The 24,323-nt window shown below is 44.9% G+C and overlaps 1 protein-coding gene across 1 annotated transcript; it reads right to left on the minus strand.

Moving 5' to 3' along the window:
• FLACC1 (flagellum associated containing coiled-coil domains 1) lies at positions 1–23,442 on the minus strand. The gene is made up of 14 exons (XM_061203954.1): positions 23,330–23,442; positions 22,758–22,832; positions 20,063–20,111; positions 18,400–18,533; positions 17,129–17,222; positions 15,377–15,438; positions 13,453–13,550; positions 12,360–12,412; positions 10,802–10,901; positions 9,118–9,221; positions 6,895–6,957; positions 4,105–4,194; positions 3,878–3,987; positions 1–127 (listed from the first exon to the last, which is right to left on the minus strand). Exons 1-14 carry the CDS (start codon positions 23,440–23,442, stop codon positions 1–3), a joined length of 1,272 nt encoding a protein of 423 aa, XP_061059937.1.
• Positions 23,443–24,323: the final 881 nt, after the last annotated feature.

The raw sequence follows: 24,323 nt of genomic DNA on the forward strand, positions 1-24,323 counted from the left end.
TCATGATTCTTGTGTTTCATTGCCACCATCTTCTAAAATGTCAGAATTATGCTCATAAATAGTAACAGAGTTTGATTTCCCAGATCGTTCATCAAAAATTTCTTCATTTTTGGCAATTATCTTCTGCCTATAAAGAGAAGATGTATCACTATAGACTCAAAGGGTAGAAAGGGGTATAGGATATTTGAGAGGCAGAGAAATGTGGTTTTATTCTTTCACTGGTTGAGGGGGTCTCATTCATTATTTGCAGTGGTTTTGAATTTAGTGAGACATGAAATTTGGATTACCAAGTTCCCATATGAGGAATTTTCTACACAATTAACACAATGAATAACATCCCTTTATTAAAGTATTGACCAAAAATTATTTCAATGATTTAAGATGCATCTTCAGGTAACAGAATAATTTCTGACCTGAAGTTGATTTTCATAGGAACCAAATGCAGGTGCATCTAAGGGTAAACCATTGACACCTAAATCCCTTGTAAAAAATTAATGAACAGAAACCTCAGTTAAATAGAGTAGGGAGACCAGAAGGGGGAGCTCTCATGCCCTGAGATGGTAGCAGAGCCCAACAGGAAGAAAGACTCTTATTCTTTCCTGGTAAGAACTCAGCCAATGAAAAGCAACGGACTCTTTGTTTACTATAGCCCTCCCCACTTACTTTTCCCCTCTATAAAAGCATTCTTCTTCCCTTGCTGTGTGGGGCCTTGCATATGGCTTGCCATGGTTGCAGACCCCAAACTGCAATTTTTTACTGATCCCCAATAGACCCATCTTTCCTGGAGAGATAACTGGCAGTCTGTTTGTTCTAGGTCAACATTTTTGGTGGTCCATATGGGTACCACAGAAGATCCTCAATGGCTCTGGGCTGGTGAGCAAACAAGTGTGGTACCCACAATCAAGCCCACTGAGTTCACTGTTTTCCTCAATGACCCTGGAGTTTGAAGGTACATCTTTCTCCTGGATCTGAGCTCATGCCCTCTTTGCCGTTTGAAGCTCTCCGGGCTTTATTCAGGATCTATTTTAAGGTTTTATCTTTCTTGTTAAGGCCTTGTTCTATGTGCAAGTACTTGTTTGGCACTTTGGCCTGATTTTGAGATTAAACTGTTTCTACTGAAGCTGGTTGAGAAGTTGTCAGCCCATTCCTTTGGGAACAGGAGCTGCTTCACTGAAACTGTGTCAGTTCAGCTGTTGGCCCATTCCTTTGGTACAGGGGCTGTTCTCTGGAAACTGGCTGAAAACCCTCTGGTCTGGCTCCTTTGGGATCAAGCTCTTTCCTTAGAACTGGCTGGTATTAGCTTGTAGGCTGTTTGAGTTGCAAGCTATTTGAAAATTATTCTTTTATTCCAGAGAAAAACCTCTGAGAAATGGGACCCCAGTTATCTAAATATTTTGATGTTGCCCCCCACCCTCACCTCAGGGACTCCAGCCAATTTTATGTTTAAAAACTGTGGTCCTTCCTCATGTGCATTTCTAGCTAAATGGACTGACCCAATCAAAGGAAAGTTAGGATCTCAACAGCCATCACAGGGAACTTTTGAAATCCCCAAACTTAATTTTCCTAAAACCAAATTGGACCACAATGGTTCAAAAATTTCTAGAACTGAGTGGAATGCTTATTTTGAGGCTGCCAAATATTATCAGGAGTCTAAAATTGCCTCTCTGCAAAATAAGATCTTAAGGTTAACTGAGGCAAACAAATAAGTAAAGAAAGATAAAATGGCTCCTGAAGCTTCAAGCTCTTGTTCTTTGGCTTCTTTGTCTCAGGCTCCATCTCTGACCCCATCTTGAGTCTCTCCCTTGGCTCCTCGTGACCAGGCTCTGCCTCTGGCACCATCTTCCTCCTTCCCTTCTATGCTGCCTATACTTCCTCTATATCCTTAGTTCCCCTATACTAATTCCTTTACTGAACTTCCCCTTCTTTCTGAAATTCTCCCCACTCCTTTTTCCTCTGAACTTGTCAGAACCTGTCCCTTTAAAATTAAGCTGTCTGAGGATCCAGAGCCTTAATTTCTCATACTCCTTGGACTAAAGCTGAACTGTGAACCATAGTCAAAGATTCACCCAAAGTAACCAAAGACCCTCACAGATTTGCTCAGGAATTTACTATAGTCATTCGAACTTACTGACCTGGTTTCTCTGACTTATATCAGATAGTTCATATGCTTGTTGGTGAAGGTCAGGCCCAGCATTTGATGAAAACTGCTAATTGAGGAAATCCTGACAGGTCTCTAAAATTACAACCAAGAAACCTGCTAACTTTTTACATGGCTTGAGCAACCACTAGGTGACTCCATCACGTGACTCCTAGGGCTTTTCCAAAGCCTGTTGATTGGAAGAAAATTCAGGCTTGCACACGAAAATCTGACAAACCTGTTCATGATGATTACAGTTGACTTCAGATTGTTTTTAAAGAAAATTCTGGTCTTCCTATAGAGGTTGATTCCACCCAGAAAGCTTTTAATTCTATATTTATTAATGGGTTGAACTGGGATCTTTCCCTTCTATAAAAAGGACCAGATGGAATGGGAAACTACATCCACTCTGGATTTAGTGAATCTGGCAAACCAGTGCTCTCACACTCTAGATGACTCACCTATAAGGAAGACGGCCAAAATTCTTAATCTTCAGCCCCAGAAAATGGAGTCTCCTAAATGAGACCAGAACCCTCCTAGTTTCTCCTGGTATTGCAAAGAGCCAGACTTTGGAAAAGAGATTTTACAAATTCAAGCACTTCAGGAACATTTAGCCCTCTAACCAGCCTTTCCAACATCCTCCCAATTCTCAATCATGGGGCTCCAAGGAACTACAGGGGCTCTTCCCAATCCTCCCTCTTAATTGGCTTAGAGAAACATTTCTCCAGGTTGGGGATGAATCTCCTCCAGTCCTAACAGACATCAGAGCCGCCCTCTCAGTGCTCAATCGCACTACTATATAGCAGCCCCTGCATCAGAACACTAAAGCAATTCACATAGTGGGGATCTCTAATGAGCCGCAAGAGATTCCTGTCTCTGAACCTATTTCCTTTCATTTAGGTCCTTTGAGACATACGCACCCTTTTCTCCTTAGTTCCCCTGTCCCTACCCATGTATTAAGCTGAGACTTCTTAGAGAAGTATCTTGCTGGAATTTCTTTCTCCCAGAAGGGGGAAATAATTCTAGAATTTGACCACAGTCATCAAAGAAGCCAACCAGGTGAATTAAATGACCCTGTGACATCTTTTATTTGCTCCATCTCTCACTGCCCTAGAACTGATTTTGGAAACACTGATTATTTGTCCCTATTGAATTAGGAGCTACCATCCTCCTTATGGGCAAAATCTCCAACTGATATTGGCAAAATTCACAGTGCACCTCCCATCAAGATTCAAATAGATCCCTCAATACCTCTTCCCAGAATTAATCAATACCCTATAAGTAAAAAAGCCCTTCAAAGCATAAAGCCTATAATAGAAGATCAAAGGCTCAAGGCCTTGGATTTAACAATAATTTTCAGTCATAAAACTGAATAAACCCAGAGACTCTCAGATAAACCTCCTGTGTTGTTTTGCATAAAAAACTAAGAGAGGAAAGGGAGAGGAGTCTCCCAGCATCACTTCAAATGAAATGAGCTCAGTAGATAACTTCTGTGGCCAGCATATCCCCCTCCTGACACTGCCTGTGCCTTGATTTCATGAGGGAATACCTAGATTCATTTTCACCTATTCCTCACCCAATGCCACACAGCTTTCGGGATCTTAGTTCCCCGACCAGGGATCGAACCCAGGGCCCCTGCAGAAGTGCAGAGTCCCAACCACTAAATTGCCAGGGAATTCCCATCCCTTCCACTTTCTAAAGATAACTCAGCCACGTCTTTTTGAGTAGCATCATTCATACCTTAGATGAATGTTTTCTTCTGTCAGGTGCTGTATGGTATATTTAAAATTTTCTTCAGCTTCAGCAAGCTTGGTCTGGAGTGTTTTCTCCAGATTTGCCACCATAGCTTTCTGAAAGACAGGTACATTTTAATAGCCATCTTTCCCAAATTAGAGTCACCCAGAGCAGAGCTATATGGCAGAGGCTTCCTCTCTCCAACTCCTATCCCCACTCCAGCCAGGACTCACCTCTTTCTGGAGTTCCATCTGGGTTTGGTAGAGGGTTGTGTTAAGTGATTCTAGGATAAGACCTTGAGCATGCAACTCTTCCTCTATGACCTGTGTAAGAAGAAATTGTTTTTGGACATCATGATGATGTCTACCCATTTATTCTCTTCTCCAGGACACCTGGATTCAAATATGAAAGCATCAACTTTAGCTACTCCTTCTCCTGCCCTGTTACTACGCCCTGTTCGTTCTACTTCCTCTGTGTCTCACTCATCTATACCCTTCTCTTCAGCCTCACTATCACCGCCCTAGAGCCAGCCCTCACCACAGCTCACATGGGTTGTCAAAATAGCTACCAATCATCCATTCATTAAACAAATATTTATTAAATAACTAGTATGAATTCCAACTACATGACTTTCTGGAAAATGCAAAACCATAGAGACAGTAAAAAGGCCAGTGGTTGCCAGGAGTTAGGAAGGGAAGCAAGGGACGAATAGGAGGACTGAGGACTTTTAGGGCAGAGAAACTATTCTGTACAATACTGCAAAGGAGGCTACATGGCATGATGCCTGCGACAAAACCTATAGGATGTACAACGCAAAGAGGAAACCCTAAGGTAAACTATAGACTTTAGTTAATAATAATGTATCGATATGGGTTCATCAACTGTAACAGATGTACCACACTAAGGCAAGATGTTAATAATAAAGGAAATTGTGTGTGTGTGTGTGTGTGTGTGTAGGGGGAAAAAATCTCTGCACTTTCTGCTTAATTTTTCAGTAACCCTAACACTGCTCTAAAAAAATAGTTTGTTAATTAGGGGAAAAACCCCTGCAAAACCTACTGCTGTATTAGGCATCAGGAATATTATGATGAACAAGACAGATAAAGTTCTTACTTTTATGGGGATACATTCTAGTGCAAGAGATGCAAAAAAATTAAAGTAAATAAAGTAAATACAATAAATAAATTGAAAACAAACCAAGGCTGTGGATAGAAGATACAGTGTAAGTGCAGGGAAGGGATAAGTGTGGAATCTACTTTAGATAGATGCTGGAGAGACTATAAAAATGAACCAGATGGGCCTCAGCTTTCAGGTGCAGCCCCATTTACCTCCTACATGTCATCAGGGCTCTTTGCATGAAAAGAGCATTCTCCCACGATGTATAAACTGGAGAGGTACCATCATTTACTGCAATGGCATTGGGCAAAGCACTGTACCAGGTAATTTTGCATTCTTTCATTTATTTATTCATTCAAAAATCACTTGCTATGTACTGAATGTCTGTGATATGCCAGACAGTATTCTAGAAACTGAGGAGCAGTGGCAAAGAAAATAGACAAAAATCCCTGACTTCATTGAGTTTATCAGGTTTGATGGTTATAAGTCTGTGTAGAAAAATGAAACAGGAGTAAGGACGTGCTGGGCGGGTTGTTGAGCCTTTAAGTAGAGTAACCCCTGAGAAGGTGGCATTTGAAGAAAGACCGGAAGGAGGTAAGGAAGTGAGCCGTGTGGATATCTGGGAAAGAGCTTTCCAAGAAGGGAAAACACCAAGTGCAAAGACCCCAAAGTGGGAGCAACCTGGCCTGTTAAAGAAACAGCAAGAAGTCCACTGGAACCACTGGAGCTGCATGATGGAGGGAAGGAATAGAATGAGATGAGGCTGGGGAAAAGAACCACCAGCAGGCAGAACCATCCCTGGACCAAAACAGGACTGGGAAAATTCATGCTTCCACCAGCCAGAGTATAAGACACAGAGCATTGCGTAGCTTACTCAGAGGGATACTGTCTCAGTAGTAGGGAAAAATTAGCCCTAGATTAAGACTGCTTTAATTTTGCCTAACAAAGCTTAAAACCAAGACTTGAAAAATCAAACTGTTTCCAAGTAACTGAATCCCAGAACAAAGCTCAACGATATTTAAAGGAATACAAAAATATTTAGCACCTAATAAGGTAAACATCACAATGGCTGGCATCCAATAAAAAAATTACCAGACATGCAAACAAGCAAGAAAATATGACCATACATGAGGAGCAAAATCAATTAATTGAAACAGACCCAGAAATGACACAAGTGATAGAATTAGTAGCCAAGCTCATTAAAGCCGTTATTATAACACACTGGGTCTACTTTACACCAAAGCCCATCCCTTTACCTTGTGGGACATTGTGGTCTGTTTGCCCATCAAGGGTGAAGCCCTGCCTGGGCTCTAAAATATCATGCCATGCTTTCATAATGGCTAATCTCTTCCCAAACATGTCCATTCTGGATCCAAATTAAATTCTCAGTGGAAGAGGAACTACAAGGCAGTTTGTGGGTTTAAACAGTTTCCCTTCTGGTGTCTCCCTCATGGAAGTGCTGTAATTTGTCCCAGAAGAAAAGTTCCTAGAGAGGCTGGCCGGGGGTGAGGGTCACTCAGAGTTGTAAGGAAAGGCCTGAAGGCAGCATTCCCAAGGGGCAGTATTGTACTTTTCAGAGTTCAAAAGGAAGAATCTGGCATTTTACCATTTAAGGCCTTTTTGTGGTTTGAGCCTTACGAGAAATGGGAGGCATTTAACATTGAAGATCACACAGTATATTGTTCATATACTTGTTCAGATCTGGCTCTAAAAAGACAACAATGGCTTTCTTTTTCAGATAGTTCTAAAATCCTTTTGACTTACTGAATCCAGCAAGCTCAGCTTCAGATCTTCTGTTTTTTAATGGTTTGGGGAAAATTATCATAGATTCCATTTTATTGAGAGTGTATCATTTTAGTGATATATTTGTAAGAGGCTAATTTCACAGGAAAAATGAAAAAGCTTACCTCTTTGGTCTTTCTCAGCTCCTCTAATTGCAAGGTGTCCCTTTCGTGTTGTTTTAAGAGCTCCTAAAAATAATTTTATTTGGAAAAGGTCAGTACTGGGGTTCTGGCACTTCTTTCAGAAAATTAAGAAAGCCGGAATAGGATTCAGGAATATAATATTCACCAAAGTTTAGATGTTGCTTTAATGAAGCACACATTATAAACTAATGACATGACATGTTGAAGTTAAATAATGAAAATCTTACTCATGTTCAACCTTAGTGCATCGAGAAATATTAAAATCATATTTTCATTAAAGCCTTTTCTTTTGTTTGGGTACAGATTTAATACTGTTAATATCCAGTTCTCCACAGATTGAAGTTTATATTCATTGTAATCCCACTCAAAATACCAACAGGCTTTCTTGACAAGATAATTATAAAATTTATATAGAAATACAAAGGATATAGAAGAGCCAAAATAATCTTGAAAAGCAAGAGCAAAGTTGGAAGATTTTTCTCCGTGATTTCAAGCTACAGTAATTAAGACACTGTGTTGTTGGCCTAAATATAGACAAATAGTTGAATGGAACAGAATGAAGAGTCTACCCCCTGCCCCCTCAAATACAACAAAGACACCAAGGTAACTCAATGGAGAAAGGGACATCTTTTCAACAAATCATTCTGGAACAATAAATATCTGTATGGAAAAAAAAGACCTATGGCCTTTACCTTGCTCCATACACAAAAAATATTCAAAATAGATCATAGAATCATAAAAGCTAAAATTATAAAGCTTTTTAGGAACTAGAATATCTTCAAGTTCTTGGAATAGGCAACAGTTTCACAGAAGACACAGAAAACTGTTACCATAAAAGGAAAAAATTGATAACCAACTTTCATCAAAACTAAAAACTTCTGTACATGGAAAGACAACGTGAGCAAAATGAGAACATGAGCAAAAGGCAAACCACAGGCTGGGAGATGGAATTCGCGACACGTATGTCTGACAAAGAACCTGTATCCATAGTATAAAAAGTACTCCTACATACCAATTATAAAAAGATAAGCAACCCAAGTTCTTTTTAAATGGCAAAAAACTTGAACCAAAGCTTCACAAAAGAAGACATATAAATGGTCCAATAAGCATATGAAATATTGCCTGACATAATCAATCATCAGGGAAACTAAAGTCACAATGAAATACAACTTCATACCCATTGGAATAGCCAAAATTAAAAGAATGGTAATACTAATTGTTGTTGATGATATGGAACAACTGGAATTCTCATGTAGTTAAGATGCAAGAATAAAATGGTACAACGACTGTGGAAAATATTTTGGTAATTTGTTATAAATTTAAACCTATCCCTACTCTAGAGTCCAGAAATAACACATCTAGGTATATACCCAAGAGACATGAAAGCATATGTCTACAAAAATAGCTATACAAGGGTATTTATAAAAGCTTTATTGGTAAACGCCAAAAAATGGAAACAACCAAAATCTCCAAAAACAGAAAAATGGTAAACACATTGTGTGATATTCCTACAAAGAAATACTACTGTGCAATAAAAGGAATAAATTGCTGATATGAACAATGAATGGATAAATTTCACAGAAATTATTGAGGTAAAAGAAGCTATACACAAAAGAGCATATACTGTATGATTCCATTTATATGAAGTTTAAAAACAAGTAAAACTAGTCTATAGTTGTAGGAATCAAAAAAGTGGTTGTCTTGGGCTGGTTTTGAGGGAGATAGGGTTTATCTGGAAGGAACACAGGCGTGCTCTCTGGGTTGATGAAATATTCTAGGTCTTGATTTGGGCGTTGGTTACATGGATGAACACATTTGTCAAATCTCATCAAACACGAGCTGTACATATCCAAATTTGCTTAGTCGAGTTTGCAACAGTGCCCTTTCTCTTCAGTTACAGTCAAGGATGAGAAGGCCATTCAGAGACTGGGATTTTGGTAAATAGGGAATTTCGGGTTCTGTATATGTTTAGCATTCTATTATTTCCTGTTAATTACAATTTTCAGTCCAATAACCCTGTGGTAAGACTGCCTAGATAAAGGACAGCAAGACTGAGAGTCTACTTGCATAAATTTCCAGGGAAGCTGGAAAAGGAGGACCATGCCCCAAAAGACAAAAAGTTTGCCCCATTACAGAGGTCCCCCTGGGAACCGGAGGTCCCACCCAGACTGCACTTTCAACCATTGATGTGCTTTGGGCTGTTACCTCCTTCTCCCGATTGAAGTTCTCAAAGATAGCACTGTAGGAGTCATGTATTTTCTTCTTCTCTTCTTCTGACTCTAACTCAAATTTTTTGGTTATCTTACGTTCTGTGGAGGTGAGGAAATCACATATATGGGTAAATGTAGGAAAAACAGACATGGAGAGAAAACCAGAGTATCTGAAGATAATAGAAATTCCAGACTGGGTCAAACTCAAGGTCCTTCCAGCCTGGTGTCTAACCTCTGACTCTCACCTGGAGATGCATGAGAGTGAGGTGAACATGGCAATGGTTTTCCATCACATCAGCCTTATGGGATTTACTGCTAATGCCTCTGGTTCTTTTTGTGTAGTTTATTTTGGATCTGTTGCTTATTATTTTGTGTGTTCCCTCTGCTGAAGTAACCACTATGTGTTTTTGATACCCTTATCTTAAAATACAGCTCTTGGCTCATGTGACTTTTCCAGCAATAAAATTTATTCTGTACTTAGCCCTGGGGCAGAGCTAGGCTTAAGTGGATTTGGGGGACAGGGGAACCTGCCAGCAGAGCCCCAGTACTAAACAGGGGGAAGGATGGGTGTAGGTCTTACACAAATTTCTTCTTCAGCATCGTGGTGCTAGGGGTGGATAGGGAGGCAACCCCCGGGCTCACAAGATAAGTCTGGACTGAGCTACACTATGAGCAGCTAAATTCTGGTCTTCCAAAACTGCTCGTAGCATCTTAGCATAGACTCTGGCAACATGGGATGAGTGTAGTACGAGTAGCTGGGAGTCTGGGTGATGACGTGGGCTATGCTACACCAAGATTCCAGGTAAAGACTCAAAGAGGAGCAGCTCCACACCCCATTCCCCAGCCTTGACTCCAGGGTCTTCATGCTACCTCCTGGGAGTCCAGGGTGGGAAGGGCCTTAAGGATGACCTTTCCCAGGGAGTATCTGCATTTATATGAGTGATTTGTGAATATCAACTAAATCTGATCTGAATTGTGTTGGGCTAGGATGTGGAATAGGTTTATAGAGCCCCCAATTCTACCTCAACTAGTCCTCTAGGTCAGGGAGCAGTTTCCAGAGATTTCTCTCTCTTTTTTCCATTTATGAAGAAGCTCAGTGGGGGTAGGAAAGTCTCCTATAGGGTACTATGTATGATCCAGGCTCTGTGCTAAGTGTTGGAAATATTAAAAAAATACACAGCAATATATGACTGTATCAAATCAACATGTTGTACACCTTATATCAATTAAAATGTATCTCAATTGAAAAATATATCAAACATGGCTTCCTTTAGGGGGGACGTGGGAGTATGGACTGTGTTGCCCCTCCCCCAACAAGTGAATATTTGAAACTAATTCAAGAGCTTTTTTTCTGGAACTTCGGGGTCACCTGTACCCAGAAAACAAGTCTGCAATCCTACAGATGTCCACAAGCTTGTTCCAGCCCATGATTGCCAAACTTGCAACCAGTGAGTTCTGGATGGTACAGTTTAGACCCTCAGGTGGCTAAACTACATAAAAGACTCTATCCTTGTTGCACTTTCTTGAAGACGCCAGGCACCTTCCATTCAGGAGTCCAGCCATGCAGCCCACCCGTCATCCTTCGTGACTTCAAGGCTGCCTTCCTCAAGTTGAGACCAAACTTAATGCCAGTTTGTTGGTGCATCTGTCATCAAAAAGACTAAAATTTCTGTACTCACTTTGCTGTAACAGGATCTTTTCCCACTCCAACTTCTCATCCTTCTCCCATTCTGCCTTCTTCTTTGACCACTTGTCCTCCATTTCATCATAAATGCTGTTCTGTGGAGGTACAAAGGTACCATGAAGAAAAGCATCCTGAAAGGCTGCACCCTGGCCTGAGGCTCAGCCCTGAGCCCTTTGCGGCTTCCCTCACCTGGGACCCTTGCTGCGGGCCCCATATGGTGACTGATGGGAGTCAATTCCAGCCCAGTCACCCAAGAGCCTGCAGAACCCTAAAGATCAAAGAAAACTCTGCACAGCGTTTGCCCTGTTGGAACTGGGCTTCCTTTGAAGACAGGCAGTTGAGCATGTTGCAGATGCTCGTGTCAGCTCTCTCTGAATCATGAATCACTCATCAATAGCACAGGGGGAAACAAGGGAAATGCCAAGTTGTTAATTTTTTTATCAACTGTCATTGTTTGCCTGGGACTGAGTTGTTTCCTGGGACTCCAGACTGTCAGTGCTAAAACCCAGAAAGTCCCTGGCAAACCAGGACCAGCTGGTCACCATAGGATGGGGGCTTGCTGGCCCAGCCCTTCCCCTGTCCACTTACCCCCTCCCACTCTTTCATCCCCCTAGGATGAAATCATGCCCTAATTCTGGTTTCCTGGGGCTCCATCAAATTAGCTGGCTAAGTGGATGGGCTATGTTCTGAGGTACCCCCTGCTCTGCTTGCTAGAGTTAGTGCAGAGCGACACAGTCCTTTTGGATGGCAATTTGGCCAAATGCATCAAAGGCCTTACAAGTGTTTATTCTTTTTGACCCAGTACTTCACTAAGATCAAAGATGTTACAAAGTACAAATATCAACAGTGGTTGTCTTGGGGTGGTGATAGTTCATTCTTTTTGTTGTTGCTGTTGTTGTTGTTGTTGTTTTAATTAATTAGTTTTATTTTTGGCTGCGTTGGGTCTTCGTTGCTGCGTGCGGGCTTTCTCTAGTTGTGGCGAGCGGGGTCTACTCTTCGTCGTAGTGCGCGGGCTTCTCATTGCGGTGGCTTCTCTTGTTGCGGAGCACGGGCTCTAGGTGCGCGGGCTTCAGTAACTGTGGCACACGGGCTCAGTAGTTGTGGCTCACGGGCTCTAGAGCACAGGCTCAGTAGTTGTGGTGCACGGGCTTAGTTGCTCCGCGACATGTGGGATCTTCCCGGACCAGGGATCGAACCCGTGTCCCCTGCACTGACAGGCAGATTCTTAACCACTGTGCCACCAGGGAAGTCCCTGTTGTTGGTTTTTGAATTTCCATTTTTTAAAAAACAATGAGCAGGTATTACTTTTGTAATGACAAACATATTTTTCAACGGGCTCCTTTAGGGTCTGGGTGACTGACATGTCCTGCATGGGTGCCATCACAGTCCGCAGGTTCCCTCTTCTCCTTGAGGGCCACTTAGGTTCAAGGAGGCTGGGAATTTCAGGAAATGATTTTCTGGGCAAGAGCTCTAGATTCATTTCAACGTCATCAACCAGGAATGAGCCTTGCTTCTCTTTCTCTCATAATCCACCAAGGAGCTCTGAATCTCACCTGATATATATGAAACATATTCTTCAAATACTTATATTCCTTTCCCATCTCCTCTGGACAAAAGGAAAACAACAGGGTCATCATTATTCCTCTGAAATACATGTTTTCAAATTCAAATGAGAGCTCTCCTGCACACTGTCCGTACCTCAAACTCATCCTGTCGGTGGTGAAACCATGGTGTCGCCTTAGCAATCACTCTGGAAGCTTACTAGAAATTTAGATGGCCGGACCCCACTCTAAACCTGCTGAGTTTCAGAGGCAAGGCTCAGTATCTGTCAATGATATGCTTCTCAGGTGATTCTGATGCACCCCAAGTGTGAGGACTAATCCCTGGGGGCAAACCTACAACTGAGGGAAAAACAGAAGCAAAACCTTCTGTCTTTTTAAAATAACATTCCTAGTGTACCTTGGTTTTGAAAACAATACATGTTCTCTTTAGAGAACTGGAAAACCAGCAAGGTACAAATATCATCTTTTAAAAATGTAAGATAAAAGAACGGAAGGAGATTATAGAAATTCTTCTCCCTGTGGCTATTAGTTTATAAACTCAGAATTCTGAAGGGTACACACTTTGTCCTTCCCAAAGGCAGCATAAATAATGGGATAAATGGCCCACACAACCCTTACAGGTTTTAAGGCCATACAAATCATAGTGTGCCCATTAGAATTTAATGAAACACCATCATTTTACAGGTGAGGAAACTTGTTGAATTGGAACAGTATTACGCTTGTAGACCTTTTAAATATACTTTAAACAGTGCTTTCACATTCTTATCACTCTGATAAAGGCAGGTATTCTTGTCCTTGATTCCCAGATGGGGAAACTAAGACTTAAGGAGATGAAGGGACTTGCTCAGACTCCAAAACTTGGCCACAGACCCTTCTAACTTCTGGGGGGTAGGGAGGACATTGCTTGACATGGTTTCCCTTTTTTCAGTTTCATTCTCAACCACTTGCTCTTCCTGGGCTTGAGAAGGAAACCTCGAAAGCCTAGCCGGAGTCCACCCATGGCCGTGGGTGTTCCTCTGCCCTAGATCTGCAGGGTCAGCCTCCGCCCCCTCATCAGGGTCATTCTCCCAGGTCCCAACCGTACCTAGTTTATCCTGGGCAGCCAACTTCTCTGCCTTCAAGGCTGCTTTGTAGTTTTTCTCCAGCTCACTGAGCTGTGCTGCGTGAGCCTCCTCGAGCTCCCTGTGGGACCCCAGGAGAAGGCCACAGTCATCCGTGAAAAGTTCACCTGATCCCACCTCCCCTCCCTCATGCAGGCAGCTGGTGGGCAGGCTGCGGGGCCCTCACTTCCTGACACATTCTCCTGACATCCATCCAGAAAAGGGTGAGGAGATCCCTGTTTTCACCATCCACTATTTTGCATGGAGACATCAGGGACCCATGGATGCCCCCCAACAGCACAGTCTTTGCTTACAATCCTTTTGGGAAACTGTGGGCTGATTAACACCCAGGATAATTTTAGAGCCCAAGGTCTCTCCAACCTCCATTCCAGGAGGCAGATGTTGGCAGTGTTCAAGAGGAGTGTTAAAATAAAAGGCCATATGGGACTTCCCTGGTGGTCCCGTGGTAAAGAATCCGCCTTCCAATGCAGGGGACGCAGGTTCAATCCCTGGTCGGGGAACTAAGATCCCACATGCCGCAGAGCAACTAAGCCCTCGTGGCTCAACTAGAGAGCCCGCGTGCCACAAACTACAGAGCCCACGTGCTCAAGAGCCCGCGTGCCACAACTAGAGAGAAGCCCGCGTGCCACAAGGAAGAGCCCGCATGCCTCAGTGAAGATCCCGCGTGCCGCAACTGAGACCCGACGCAGCCAAAAATAAAAAATAATAATAAGTAAATAAAATAAATAAATATTAAAAAAATAAAATAAAAGGCTGTATGAGCTGTCAAGCCAAGAAAAGACATGGAGGAACCTTAAATGCATATTGGTAAGTGCAAGAAGTCACTGTGAAAGGGCTACAGGCTGTATGATTCCAACTATGTGACATTTTGGAAAATGCACGGCTATGGAGGCAGTCAAAAGATCAGTGGTTGCCAGGGGTTAGTGGGGAGAGAGGGATGAATAGGCAGAGCTCAGAGGATTTTTAGGGCAACGAAATTATTCTGTATGATACTATAATGGCGGATACGTGTCACTAAATATTTGTCAAAACCCATAGCACGTACAGCATCAAGAGTGAATCCTAATGTAAACTGTGGACATTGGGGGATAACGCTGTGTGTCAGCATAGGCTTCATTGATTGTAACAAATGTCGCGTGGTGGTGTGGGATGTCAGTGATGACAAGAGGTTGTGCAGGTATGGGGCCTGGGGGTATGTGGGAATTCTCTCTACTTTATGCTCTTTTTTCCTGTGAACTTAAAATTGCTTTAAAAAATAAAGTCTATTAGTAAATAAGTCAATTAATTTAAAAATTTTTTAAAAAGCATGTTTGTGACACTTAGGAAGACTTCTCTCCAGCAGGACTACTGGGGCTGTTCTGGTGCCCAGCAGGAGGTGTGGAAGGGGACTTTGTGGGTTTTCTCACTCTCACAGACAACACACCTCCTTTTTCTTCCCCTTGGTTTGTCTCTGCAGCTCTGGCTCCTGCCCTTCCCATACCTTCTTCCCATTTTGCCCAGACCTTGACCTAGTAGCCAGGGACAGTAGAGGTGAGAGGAGGAAGAGGAGGGGCGTGGGGAGAGACCAGGCTGAGAACAACAGTAGTTTACCATGGAAACCTCCTAGAGAACCAAAAAACGGCTCTTCTCAGCAATCAACTGAAAGGGAGATTATAATTAAAATGAAATTTGGATGAGAAATTACAAAGCCAGGAATAACCTCGGGGCTGTATTTTAGTGACCTCAGATCAAACCATCCTGCTCTCCAAAGACATGTCTCTTATCTCCCCTACCCCTCGCCACCCAGTTCCACTTGGCGTTGTCTGAAATCCCAGTGAACTGAAATCCTGCAAGGATGCAGGAGCCTTAGGACCTTCAGTACACAAGAACTTGTGCCAGAAAGCATACCTCCTCTTGCTTTCAAAGTTCTTCTGCATCTCAGCACAGCGGAGATCCATTTCATTGGAGAGCTAGAAACGAGGCTGGCATTTACAAGACAGGATTGAGGACCCCACTCCCACTCCAACCTGCAACTTCTGAGAAGCCTTCCCATTCATGGGGTATGCCCCTCTCCCCAAGCCTCTCCCGTTGTGTTCGGCAGTGCCAGAGAGCACATCGTTACTGAGGGAACGGAACAATTCTTGCCTCACTCTATGTTGTCTGGTACGTAATCAGTTCACAAAGGGTGCATGGAAACCATCCCTTTCGCTATTTTGTGGGCAGGTCTGGTCTCTTTGGCTGGACTGTAATCTCTTTGTAAGATCATGGCCTTTGGATTTTTGGATATGTAATTCAATTGAGCAATCATTTATTGTGCAAAGGGCTTGACCTGGAGGAGCCAAAGAGGCCTGAGACTCAGACCCTGCTTTGATGAACTTTAAACCAGTGTTAATAAATCCTCATTGGCAGAATGGCTCTGTTTCCGTAAGCAGGAAGTGCTCAGTTCCAGGTGAACCTCCCTTCTAACACACACATCAGGTCCTCTGGCCAGTGCTTCAGGAGGAATGGACACTGCCAGCCGAGACAAGGGCTTGGGGCCAGCACATACCCCCTTCTGCACAGTCACACAACAATGTAGGGTGTTCACCGCTGGGAGAATTTTAAGAATCACAATCTGAGGTCCCTCGATGGAAATAATCTCTAAATATGTCTTCAGCAGGGCCGATGCTTCAGTGACTGAAAGTGTGCATTTTGCCCAGTAACCCACCACAGATGAGGTGAGTGATCTCATGCAAATTATTTAACTTCCTGAGCCTCAATTTCCTTTCTGTAGAAGGTGACCATGAATTTGGCAGGGTGTTCAGGAAGGTATAAGAATGAATCCTCAGAAGGGAAGGTCTCAGCCTGAGTCCTATGCTGGGTCACTACAGGATTCAGACACATCTGGTGTGTATCAGAGGGCGAGGGGCTGGCCTGCTGGGAAGCCACCCTTCACACGTGGGTTCGGTAACGGCAAGCGAGGCGGGGTGGGGCGGGGCGAGGCGGGGCGGGGCGGCGGGGGCTGGTGGCAGGAGGGGATGGGGAGATGGGGAGGAGAAAGGAGGAGAGAGGAGGAGAGGGGAGGACATCGAAGGATTGCTCTGATGTATCATTCCAGTCCAGGCCACCAGACGCCTCTGCTTAGGGCGGAGAAGAAAAGTCCGTGATAAAAAACGAATGGTGAATTTTAAAGGAAGTGTTACCAGAAGCCCCAGGGAACACGAAGAGTGCAAACTGAAATCAGCAGATTCTGGAGAGTGGGCTTTGGCAGTTTCACCAGCAACAGGAAGTGGTACTGGAGGCTTCTGGGCAGCTTTTGAGCAAAACTGAAGTCCTGGTCACGCTGATGCGGTTACCGAGAGCCACAGCAAGGTCTGAAATTTAACTCACCGCACAGGCCACAGCCAGCCCTGCTGGAAATGGCTGGCGCCCCCTAGTGTGGAGAGGACAGTGGCATTGAACATGCCAGAGGCTCCCCGAGAACTCCCGGAAATTGAGTTAGGCCTAGAGGAGGGACTTGAGTTCTTGCGATTCTGGATGAGGATGGAGTCAGGGCTGTTGCCTGGACAGCCTGGCTCCCATGAATAGGTGCTTGGCCTTGCCTGGAACATAGCAGGTGATCTGAAACTATTGGCCTTTCCCCTTCCCAAAGAGATGTCGGTTAACTCAAGGACCACTCACCAGTTTTTGGGCAGAACGATGGTCTCTGTTCATTTGCTCTATTATCGCTGTCAGCTCTGAGATCTGTTCTTCTAGGTCAGTAATGATAGCAGTCCTGCGGGACAAGTAATCCGTGATCCACGCAGCTTCCAGGCCATGCCAGTCAGGGCCCGCCCTGGGCATGGCTGGCTCTGGCCTGGTGAGAGCCAGGCCATGTCCTGCACCTGCTCCATCACCATGGGGGGTGGGGGGTAGGGGCAGAGGGTGGTTTGGAAGAAGGAATTTGGCAGCAGGGAGGCTGAGCCTCACACGCAACCCTTTTGGGTAATCTGGCCAGAAGTGAGCAGGGGTGGTTTGGTGACCCACTGACTAGAAGGGAAAGAGGAGGATGCCGGAAATCTATGAGGATTTGACCTTGACTCGGTAAAGATACTTGAAATGGAGGAGGGAGAAATTCAGAGGATTAGGAAATTAGGTGGAGGAATAGGATTGATGCTGACAGTGACTCATAGACAAGGAATGGGCCGGAAACAGGACAAAGAGGGGATTTAAGAGTGTGGATTTCAGAGTAGATTTATGGATTTTTGTGTTTCTGAGTCTGGGGACTCCATGAAATCTGTAAGTTTACTCAGCTCTGTTTGGCTGAGCTGGAGTGAACAGGGTGGCAGACAGTGCAGCAGAGATGAGGTCCTTGATTCCTGAGGGTGAGGAAAGGAGAGAGGATGTAGGAGGAGATGGGGAAGGAGGAGATATGAATGAGAGGTTTAGCAGGTAGCACGAAGAGGATGTGGGGACTGACTTTACATGGTCCCGGAGGATAGAGAGTGGGTGGGCCTTGAATGACAGAGGGGGTGGCAGCGTGCCCAGCCGGGATGGAGTCAGACCAGAACCTTCCATGCTGCACCTCTCAGAGGCGTAAACTGAGTGGTATCTTTCCACTTAATGGAAAAGAGATGCAGGCTCTGGCCTCCCAGAAACCCTGACCTTACTCTCAGCTCTCACCCTTCAAGTTCAGACTATTTTATGAACATTTCACCTACTCATTACCTCCAGAAACAGCTAGTCCCCTTCAGTGTGAGGGACACCCACCCAATCATTCTCCAGATCAGCTGCCTGACTCGTCTGTCTGCCTGACTCAAATGGGCTCAGAGCAGAGAGGTGGGTGCGGAGGGGACCCGGCGCCAGGCTGAGGAGTGAAGGGACGCCGTGAACTGGGCCCCAAGTAAGGGGTTCGTCCTTGAGGCCAGGCCGGGGTGGGGCTGAGGAGCTGGATGTGGGTCCAGGGGCATTACCTGGAAATTCTGACTTTGTCCATGTTCTCTGATTCTGAATGCTTTTTCCTATCAGACATCTCATCTCCCAAGGTGACGGAAATCTGCTCCCTATTCCGAACGAAGCGGTAGCCAGGTGACATGTTTATTACTTCCTGGGCATCAAGGTGGAAGATAAGGTATATTGCAGACCTGGAGTGCTGAGATTGCTCCAATCTTCTGCTAGTGCCCTACTCACATCTTAAAAACAGACACGTGAGGTGGGATTCCCCGTCCCAAGTTCCCCCCGTGCCCTCCCCCAGCTTACCTCTCTCCTCACACCCAACTGCAAGACTCGGCTGGCTCCTGAGCGTCCCCATAGGCCTCTCAAATTCAGCATGTGCACAACCCAACCGCTGACCCCTGCCACCGCTCTGCTGCCCAGCCCACATCCTCCTCTGCGTTCTCCTTCATGGCCAGAGGCCAGGAGGCGGCCAGGCATTGTGGAAACCGCTCAGGTTTTGGAATTAGATGGGCCCGAGTTTAAATCCTGGCTCTGCCACCAACCATAGTTATTCAACATCTCCGTGCTTCAGTTTCCTTATCAGAAAATGAGGATAATACCTCTTCTTCAAATGGCTTTTTTTGAGGAATAAACAAAATAACATAGGAGAAAATGCCTAGTTCAGTTACAAACAAAACAAAACAAAAAAACCCAGAAAACATTCTAGTGAGTTCCTCCGTACCCCACTAGACACCAAGTCATTCATCTGGGCAGGGCTACCAGCCAGCATAGTCCAGGATAAGATGCACCATCTTGAGTTGTGCAGGACACCCCTGCAGCCCCACAAGTCCTGTCACTGCTATCTCCTAACTGTATCTCGACCTCATCCTCTCTTTGCCACACCCCTGCCCCTGACATGGCTCAAGGCCACTGGCATCTTTCTCCTCGGCTCCAGTGATCCCTTCCCAATTGGCCTCTCCGCCTTCAGTCTGGCTCCCCTAAAGTTCATCATCCTCTCCACCTGGAGGGCTATTGCATATTTGTTTATTTTTTTTTCCTGACCATTAGGGGACTGCGTGATCCTTGCATTAAGAGAGCTGGGGCGGGGGGAGAAGGGCGAGGAAAATAGACAAAAGCAGAAAGCAGTCAAAAGCACCAATAATATCCCACCAGAGGGTCTTTTTTCTAAAATGTGAATCTGACCTGGTCCCGTGCCTGTGTCAGACCCCTAAAGGCTCCCAGACACAAAAAGGATTAGGCCCAAACTCCCAGGCAGGTGTCATGTCCTTCTGGGTTTGGTCCCCACCTCTTTCTCCAGCACCCTCCCATCCCTGCTCCTCTCAGGTGTCCTGACGGTCCCTCCCCCACCCTTTGTGGGTTCCCAAGTGCAGCAGAGGGTTTCCTGCATCTGGGCGTGAGCTCTGCCCTCGCCTGGACTGATTGTCACCGTCTGGTTTCCTTGAGACACTCTTCTCACCCTACACAAGGCAGCAGAAATAGGTAATTAAATGCCCTCTCTGGGGTCTGGCTGAGCTGAGTTCAAGTCTTGGTTCTGCCGCTTACCAGCTACACATTAAATGCAGTAATTACAGTTCCTCCTCAGAGGATCATTGCACAGATTCGATGAGGCAAACGTGTAAAAGATCCATGCCTGCACACAATAAATGTTAACCCCACTGCCCGCTTCCCGTTTTTACTCACACAAGGTAATTTATTGCTCTCCTCTTGTTTTCCTAAATGGATTTTCATTCTGCAAGAGAAAGGTGTGCTCAGAAAGCAACCGGAGAGCAAAGAAAAGTTCCAAGCTTAGGAGCTGCACCCTGAGCCTGCCACTCATCTGTAAAAAGTGACATTACCTGGAGGATCTCTGCAGTCCCTTTCATCTCTCAAAATAGTCTACTTCAGGAAATAGGGAATATTTAAGGGTCCAGGGATCGTTGGTACACAGATTGTGATGAAATGGTGGGTAGTAAAAAAGTGGGAAATCAATCCTTCACCAATCTAAGAGTAGAACTATTGCTAAAGCAAGGCCAAGAGACTTGGCATGAAGATCCCAAGTGCTCTCCTATGAGCACAGTGTCTAATCTTCGATGCACACATTTTTAAGTGACATCTGTGTTGTCTGCACAACTGCCTTCATGTTTACACTAGAAATTGGTGCTCTGGGATCCTGAAAGTGCCCCTTAAATGAATTCAGGACAAGCAAAGTGTTACTATTCTGAGATCTGGTGTTAACCCTGATTATAATTAATTTTTGTTTTCAGTTACAGAAACATGAGCATGATATCAGGTACTCAAATGTCACAAGAGTGTTTACAAGCGAGCTTACCCGGGACATTGAAAGAGCTGAATAAGAGTAACTAGCTTCTGATATGGTGACAAGAAATGCAAGGTGGATGGGGTCACCCTTCTCGGAATCCTCTGATGGCTTCCCATCTGTTACCGGCTAAAAGATCACCCCCCAACCCCACCCCGCCAACCTCCCAAATTCACTGGGCTGAAGCTCGAACACCTGCTGTCTCAGAATGTGACTATATTTGGATATATGACCTTTAAAGAGGTGACTAAGTTAAAATGAAGCCACTAGGGTGGGCACTAATCCCATTTTACTGATGTCCTTGCAAGAGAGATTAGGACACACAGAGAGACCCCTGGGTGTGCAGGCACAAAGGAAAGACCAGGTGAGGAGGCGGCAGGCAGGCAGCCATCTGCAAGCCGAGGAGAGAGCCCTCACCAGAAGCCAACTCTGCCAGCACCTTGACCTTGGACTTCCAGCTTCCAGCACTGTGAGACAATAAATTTCTGTTGCTTAAGCCACTCAGTCTGTGGGGTTTTTTTTTTTTTTTTTTTTGTGGGGTTTTTTGTTATGGCAGCCCTAGCAGCGAATACACCATCCCTTTCAGAGTAACAGCCAAAGTCCTGACAGCGGCCAGCACAGTTTACTGTATGAGTTTCCTACTGTTACTATAACAAATTACCATAAGTTTAGTGCCTTAAAACAACACCAGCTTGTTATAGTTCTGGAGGGCAGAGTCTGAAATGGGTCTCTCTGGGCTAAAATCAAGGTGTTGGCAGGGTCGTATTCCTTCCGGAGGCTCTAGAGGAGAATCTATTTCCTTGCCTTTTCCAGCTCCTAGAAGCTGCCCCTGTTCCTAGTGACCTTGTCTTCTATCTTCAAAGCCAACAACGGCATCACTCCAACCTCTGCTTCTATCGTCACGTCTCCTTCTCTGACACTCTGACTTCCTCTTTCATGTGTAAGGACCTTTACATTTACGTTAGGCCCACCTGGATAATCCAGGTTGATCTGTCCATCTTAAGGTCAGCTGATGAGCAACATAGTTCCATCTGCAATCTTAATTTTCCCTTGGCAAGTAACAGAACAAAGTGGTGGTTTCCAGGGATTAGGACATGGACTCCTTTGTGGGCGGGGCCGGGGGGGTGTCATTATTCTGCCGACTACATTCAGCATTTCTGCTGCTTCTCTGAGCTCATTTCCCAACACTGTCTCCTCACTTCCTCCACTCCCCCCACATGGGCCTCTTTGCTTTCCAGGAAAAATCAGACGTGCCAAGCAAATTCCCACCCAGGGCCTTTGTACCCGCTGTTCCCTTGGCCAAGAGTGCTTGCCCGAGGTGCCAAAGCGGCTCCTGCTGGCTTTTTACACAGGGATTGCCCTGACTTCTCTGTATAAAATAACAATCCCACCCTCACCATCCCCTCTTCTCTATGCCTGTGTTATTTTTCCTCGTAGCACTTGTAGACCTTGGATGGATTAACATGTTTATGGTCATCTCCCTGCCCCTCCCCACTAGAATGTGAGTCCCTGAGAGTGAAGACTTTGCCGTGTTCACTGCTGTCCCCCTGCACCTGACTCAATGTATAGCAAATAATAGGTGCTCAATAAAAATTTTCCAAATAAATAAATAAATAGAACACAAAGATTCATGCCAAGGCCTAAAGCTAAGTTACACATCTAAGCTTATAAATATGGATAAAAAACTTTAATTGATGAGTAAAAACAGAGGTGCAAGCTACAGAAAACCTTAGACATGGTAATCGGGAGAAGGGTGAGTCAGCACCATAAATCCACGGGAGGCTCTTTGCCAACGACGTGTATCGGGCATCGTGCCCTTTTAGGGCAGGGAATGGCTTTCTGGGGCACTTCCACTGAGAGCTTCCTTTGAAGTGACCTTGAAAGCTGTGGGGTCAGAGGACCACAGAACCCACTTGTAGGAGCTGAGGTCTGGGGGGAATCCCAGCGGGTTCTGGCATTTCTCTGACATACCTGGCAGCAATTAGCTCAAGTCAGGAAGGGCTGTGAAGGCCAAGAAGGGAGATTATTTTATTCCCATACCTTGAACCGTTCCTGTCCCATGGACATAAAAATACTTACTTTGGGGCGACAACAGATTTTGTTATCGGTTGGGCATAATTTTTGTTTTTTGAAGCTGGAGGAAGAGGAGTTAGCCTGGAAGTGAAAAAGGAAATAACGAGAAAGAGAAGATTGGAAATTCAGAAACCAGGTTTAGCACTCCCCGGTAAGGGAGATCCCCACTGTGAACCCAAAGTGGAATATATGGTCTGATAACGGGAATCTTTAAAATCAGGACGGTCTTGGGGAACCTCAGGCTGAAGGCCTTGGCACTTGTTCACTGACCAGGGGTTTCCGGGCCAGCAGCACAACTCATCCCCTAGTTCTAGAAGCTCTTCGTCCCCCATGGAGAGGCAGCTCCCATGGGCCCCTTCCCTGCTGCGCTAATTCTGAGACTTCCTCATTGAAAATGACACTCAGCCCCGGCAGCACTGGCAAGAGCGCTGTGCAGCCTACAGGCTGTGGAAAGCTGGGCTTTCTGGCCCTCTTGGGATTTTGCTGCCAAGTTGACTGTTTCGGAAATCTTGTGAGAGAAAGATGGCTGTAATGGAGCCCAAGCCCCCCGGCTCCACTCCATCCCAGGTAATCCTTACTTGGACTTCACTGGGGAGGTCTTTCTTGGTGGCTGAGGGGTCTCGATTAGTTTCCGTGGTCCCAAGTTCCAGGGATCCCAGCAGGTGCAGTAGACGAGAGGGTTGGGGTACATGGCAGGTCAGGGGCCGCCTTGGCTGCTAGGTCAGGAGGCCCTTGCTGAAATGGGAAAACAGCAGCAGAGTCACAGTGTTCAGAGTCAGAGCAGCAGTACTTAGAGACAAATTGGGAAGAACCCAGGGAAGGCCCAAAGCACAGATGACAGATTTTGGAAGTTGTCGATGTGGTACAGGGTCTTGACTATAGAATAACACCTCACCCCTTGCCACCTAGGAGACTTGACTTGAAAGCAGTGTCACATTTGATGTAGTTGAGTGCTTACTATGAGCCAGATCCACAATAAGTGATCAGTTACTGTTATGCCAACTTTACAGATGACGATAGTGAGGCTCAGAGAGGTCACGGAGGTAGCAAGTTGAAAAGCTGGGAACAAACACAAGTCTATCTGACTCCTAAGCACTTGCTCCTCCATCACATCACACTAGCTGTCTCTAAAGCGAAGAGAAATCCCTGCAGCAGGTCCTTCATAGCCCTTTCTGGAAAATCAGGTCTGTTAGTCAAATTATAGTGCAAGCAGATCTTTCGGTTTCTCTTTCCTGGTCACCTGCCTGAATTATACAGTCAAAACTCTTCTTTCTTGACTCCATAAAAAACAAAAACAAAAACAAAAACCCCTGTTAGGAAGGTTTGCGTGAAAGACAACTGTCAGATAAACATGGAGCCTTGATCACACTTGTTTATCTTCTTTCTTTTCCAGAACTCCACGAAAATGAGAGTAAAGATTAAAAGAGATTTAATTCCACAAAAACAAAGAGAATGAGAGAGGAGACAATATGGCACAAACGATGTCAGTACATGCTTGGCACCATAACTCCCTCACTTAGCTTCCATAGGAACCTGCAGCCTACGTGCCTGCAAAGGGCGTACAAACCAGCA

This window comes from Eubalaena glacialis, chromosome 1 (assembly GCF_028564815.1).
Source record: "Eubalaena glacialis isolate mEubGla1 chromosome 1, mEubGla1.1.hap2.+ XY, whole genome shotgun sequence".
Taxonomy (NCBI): Eukaryota; Metazoa; Chordata; class Mammalia; order Artiodactyla; family Balaenidae; genus Eubalaena; species Eubalaena glacialis.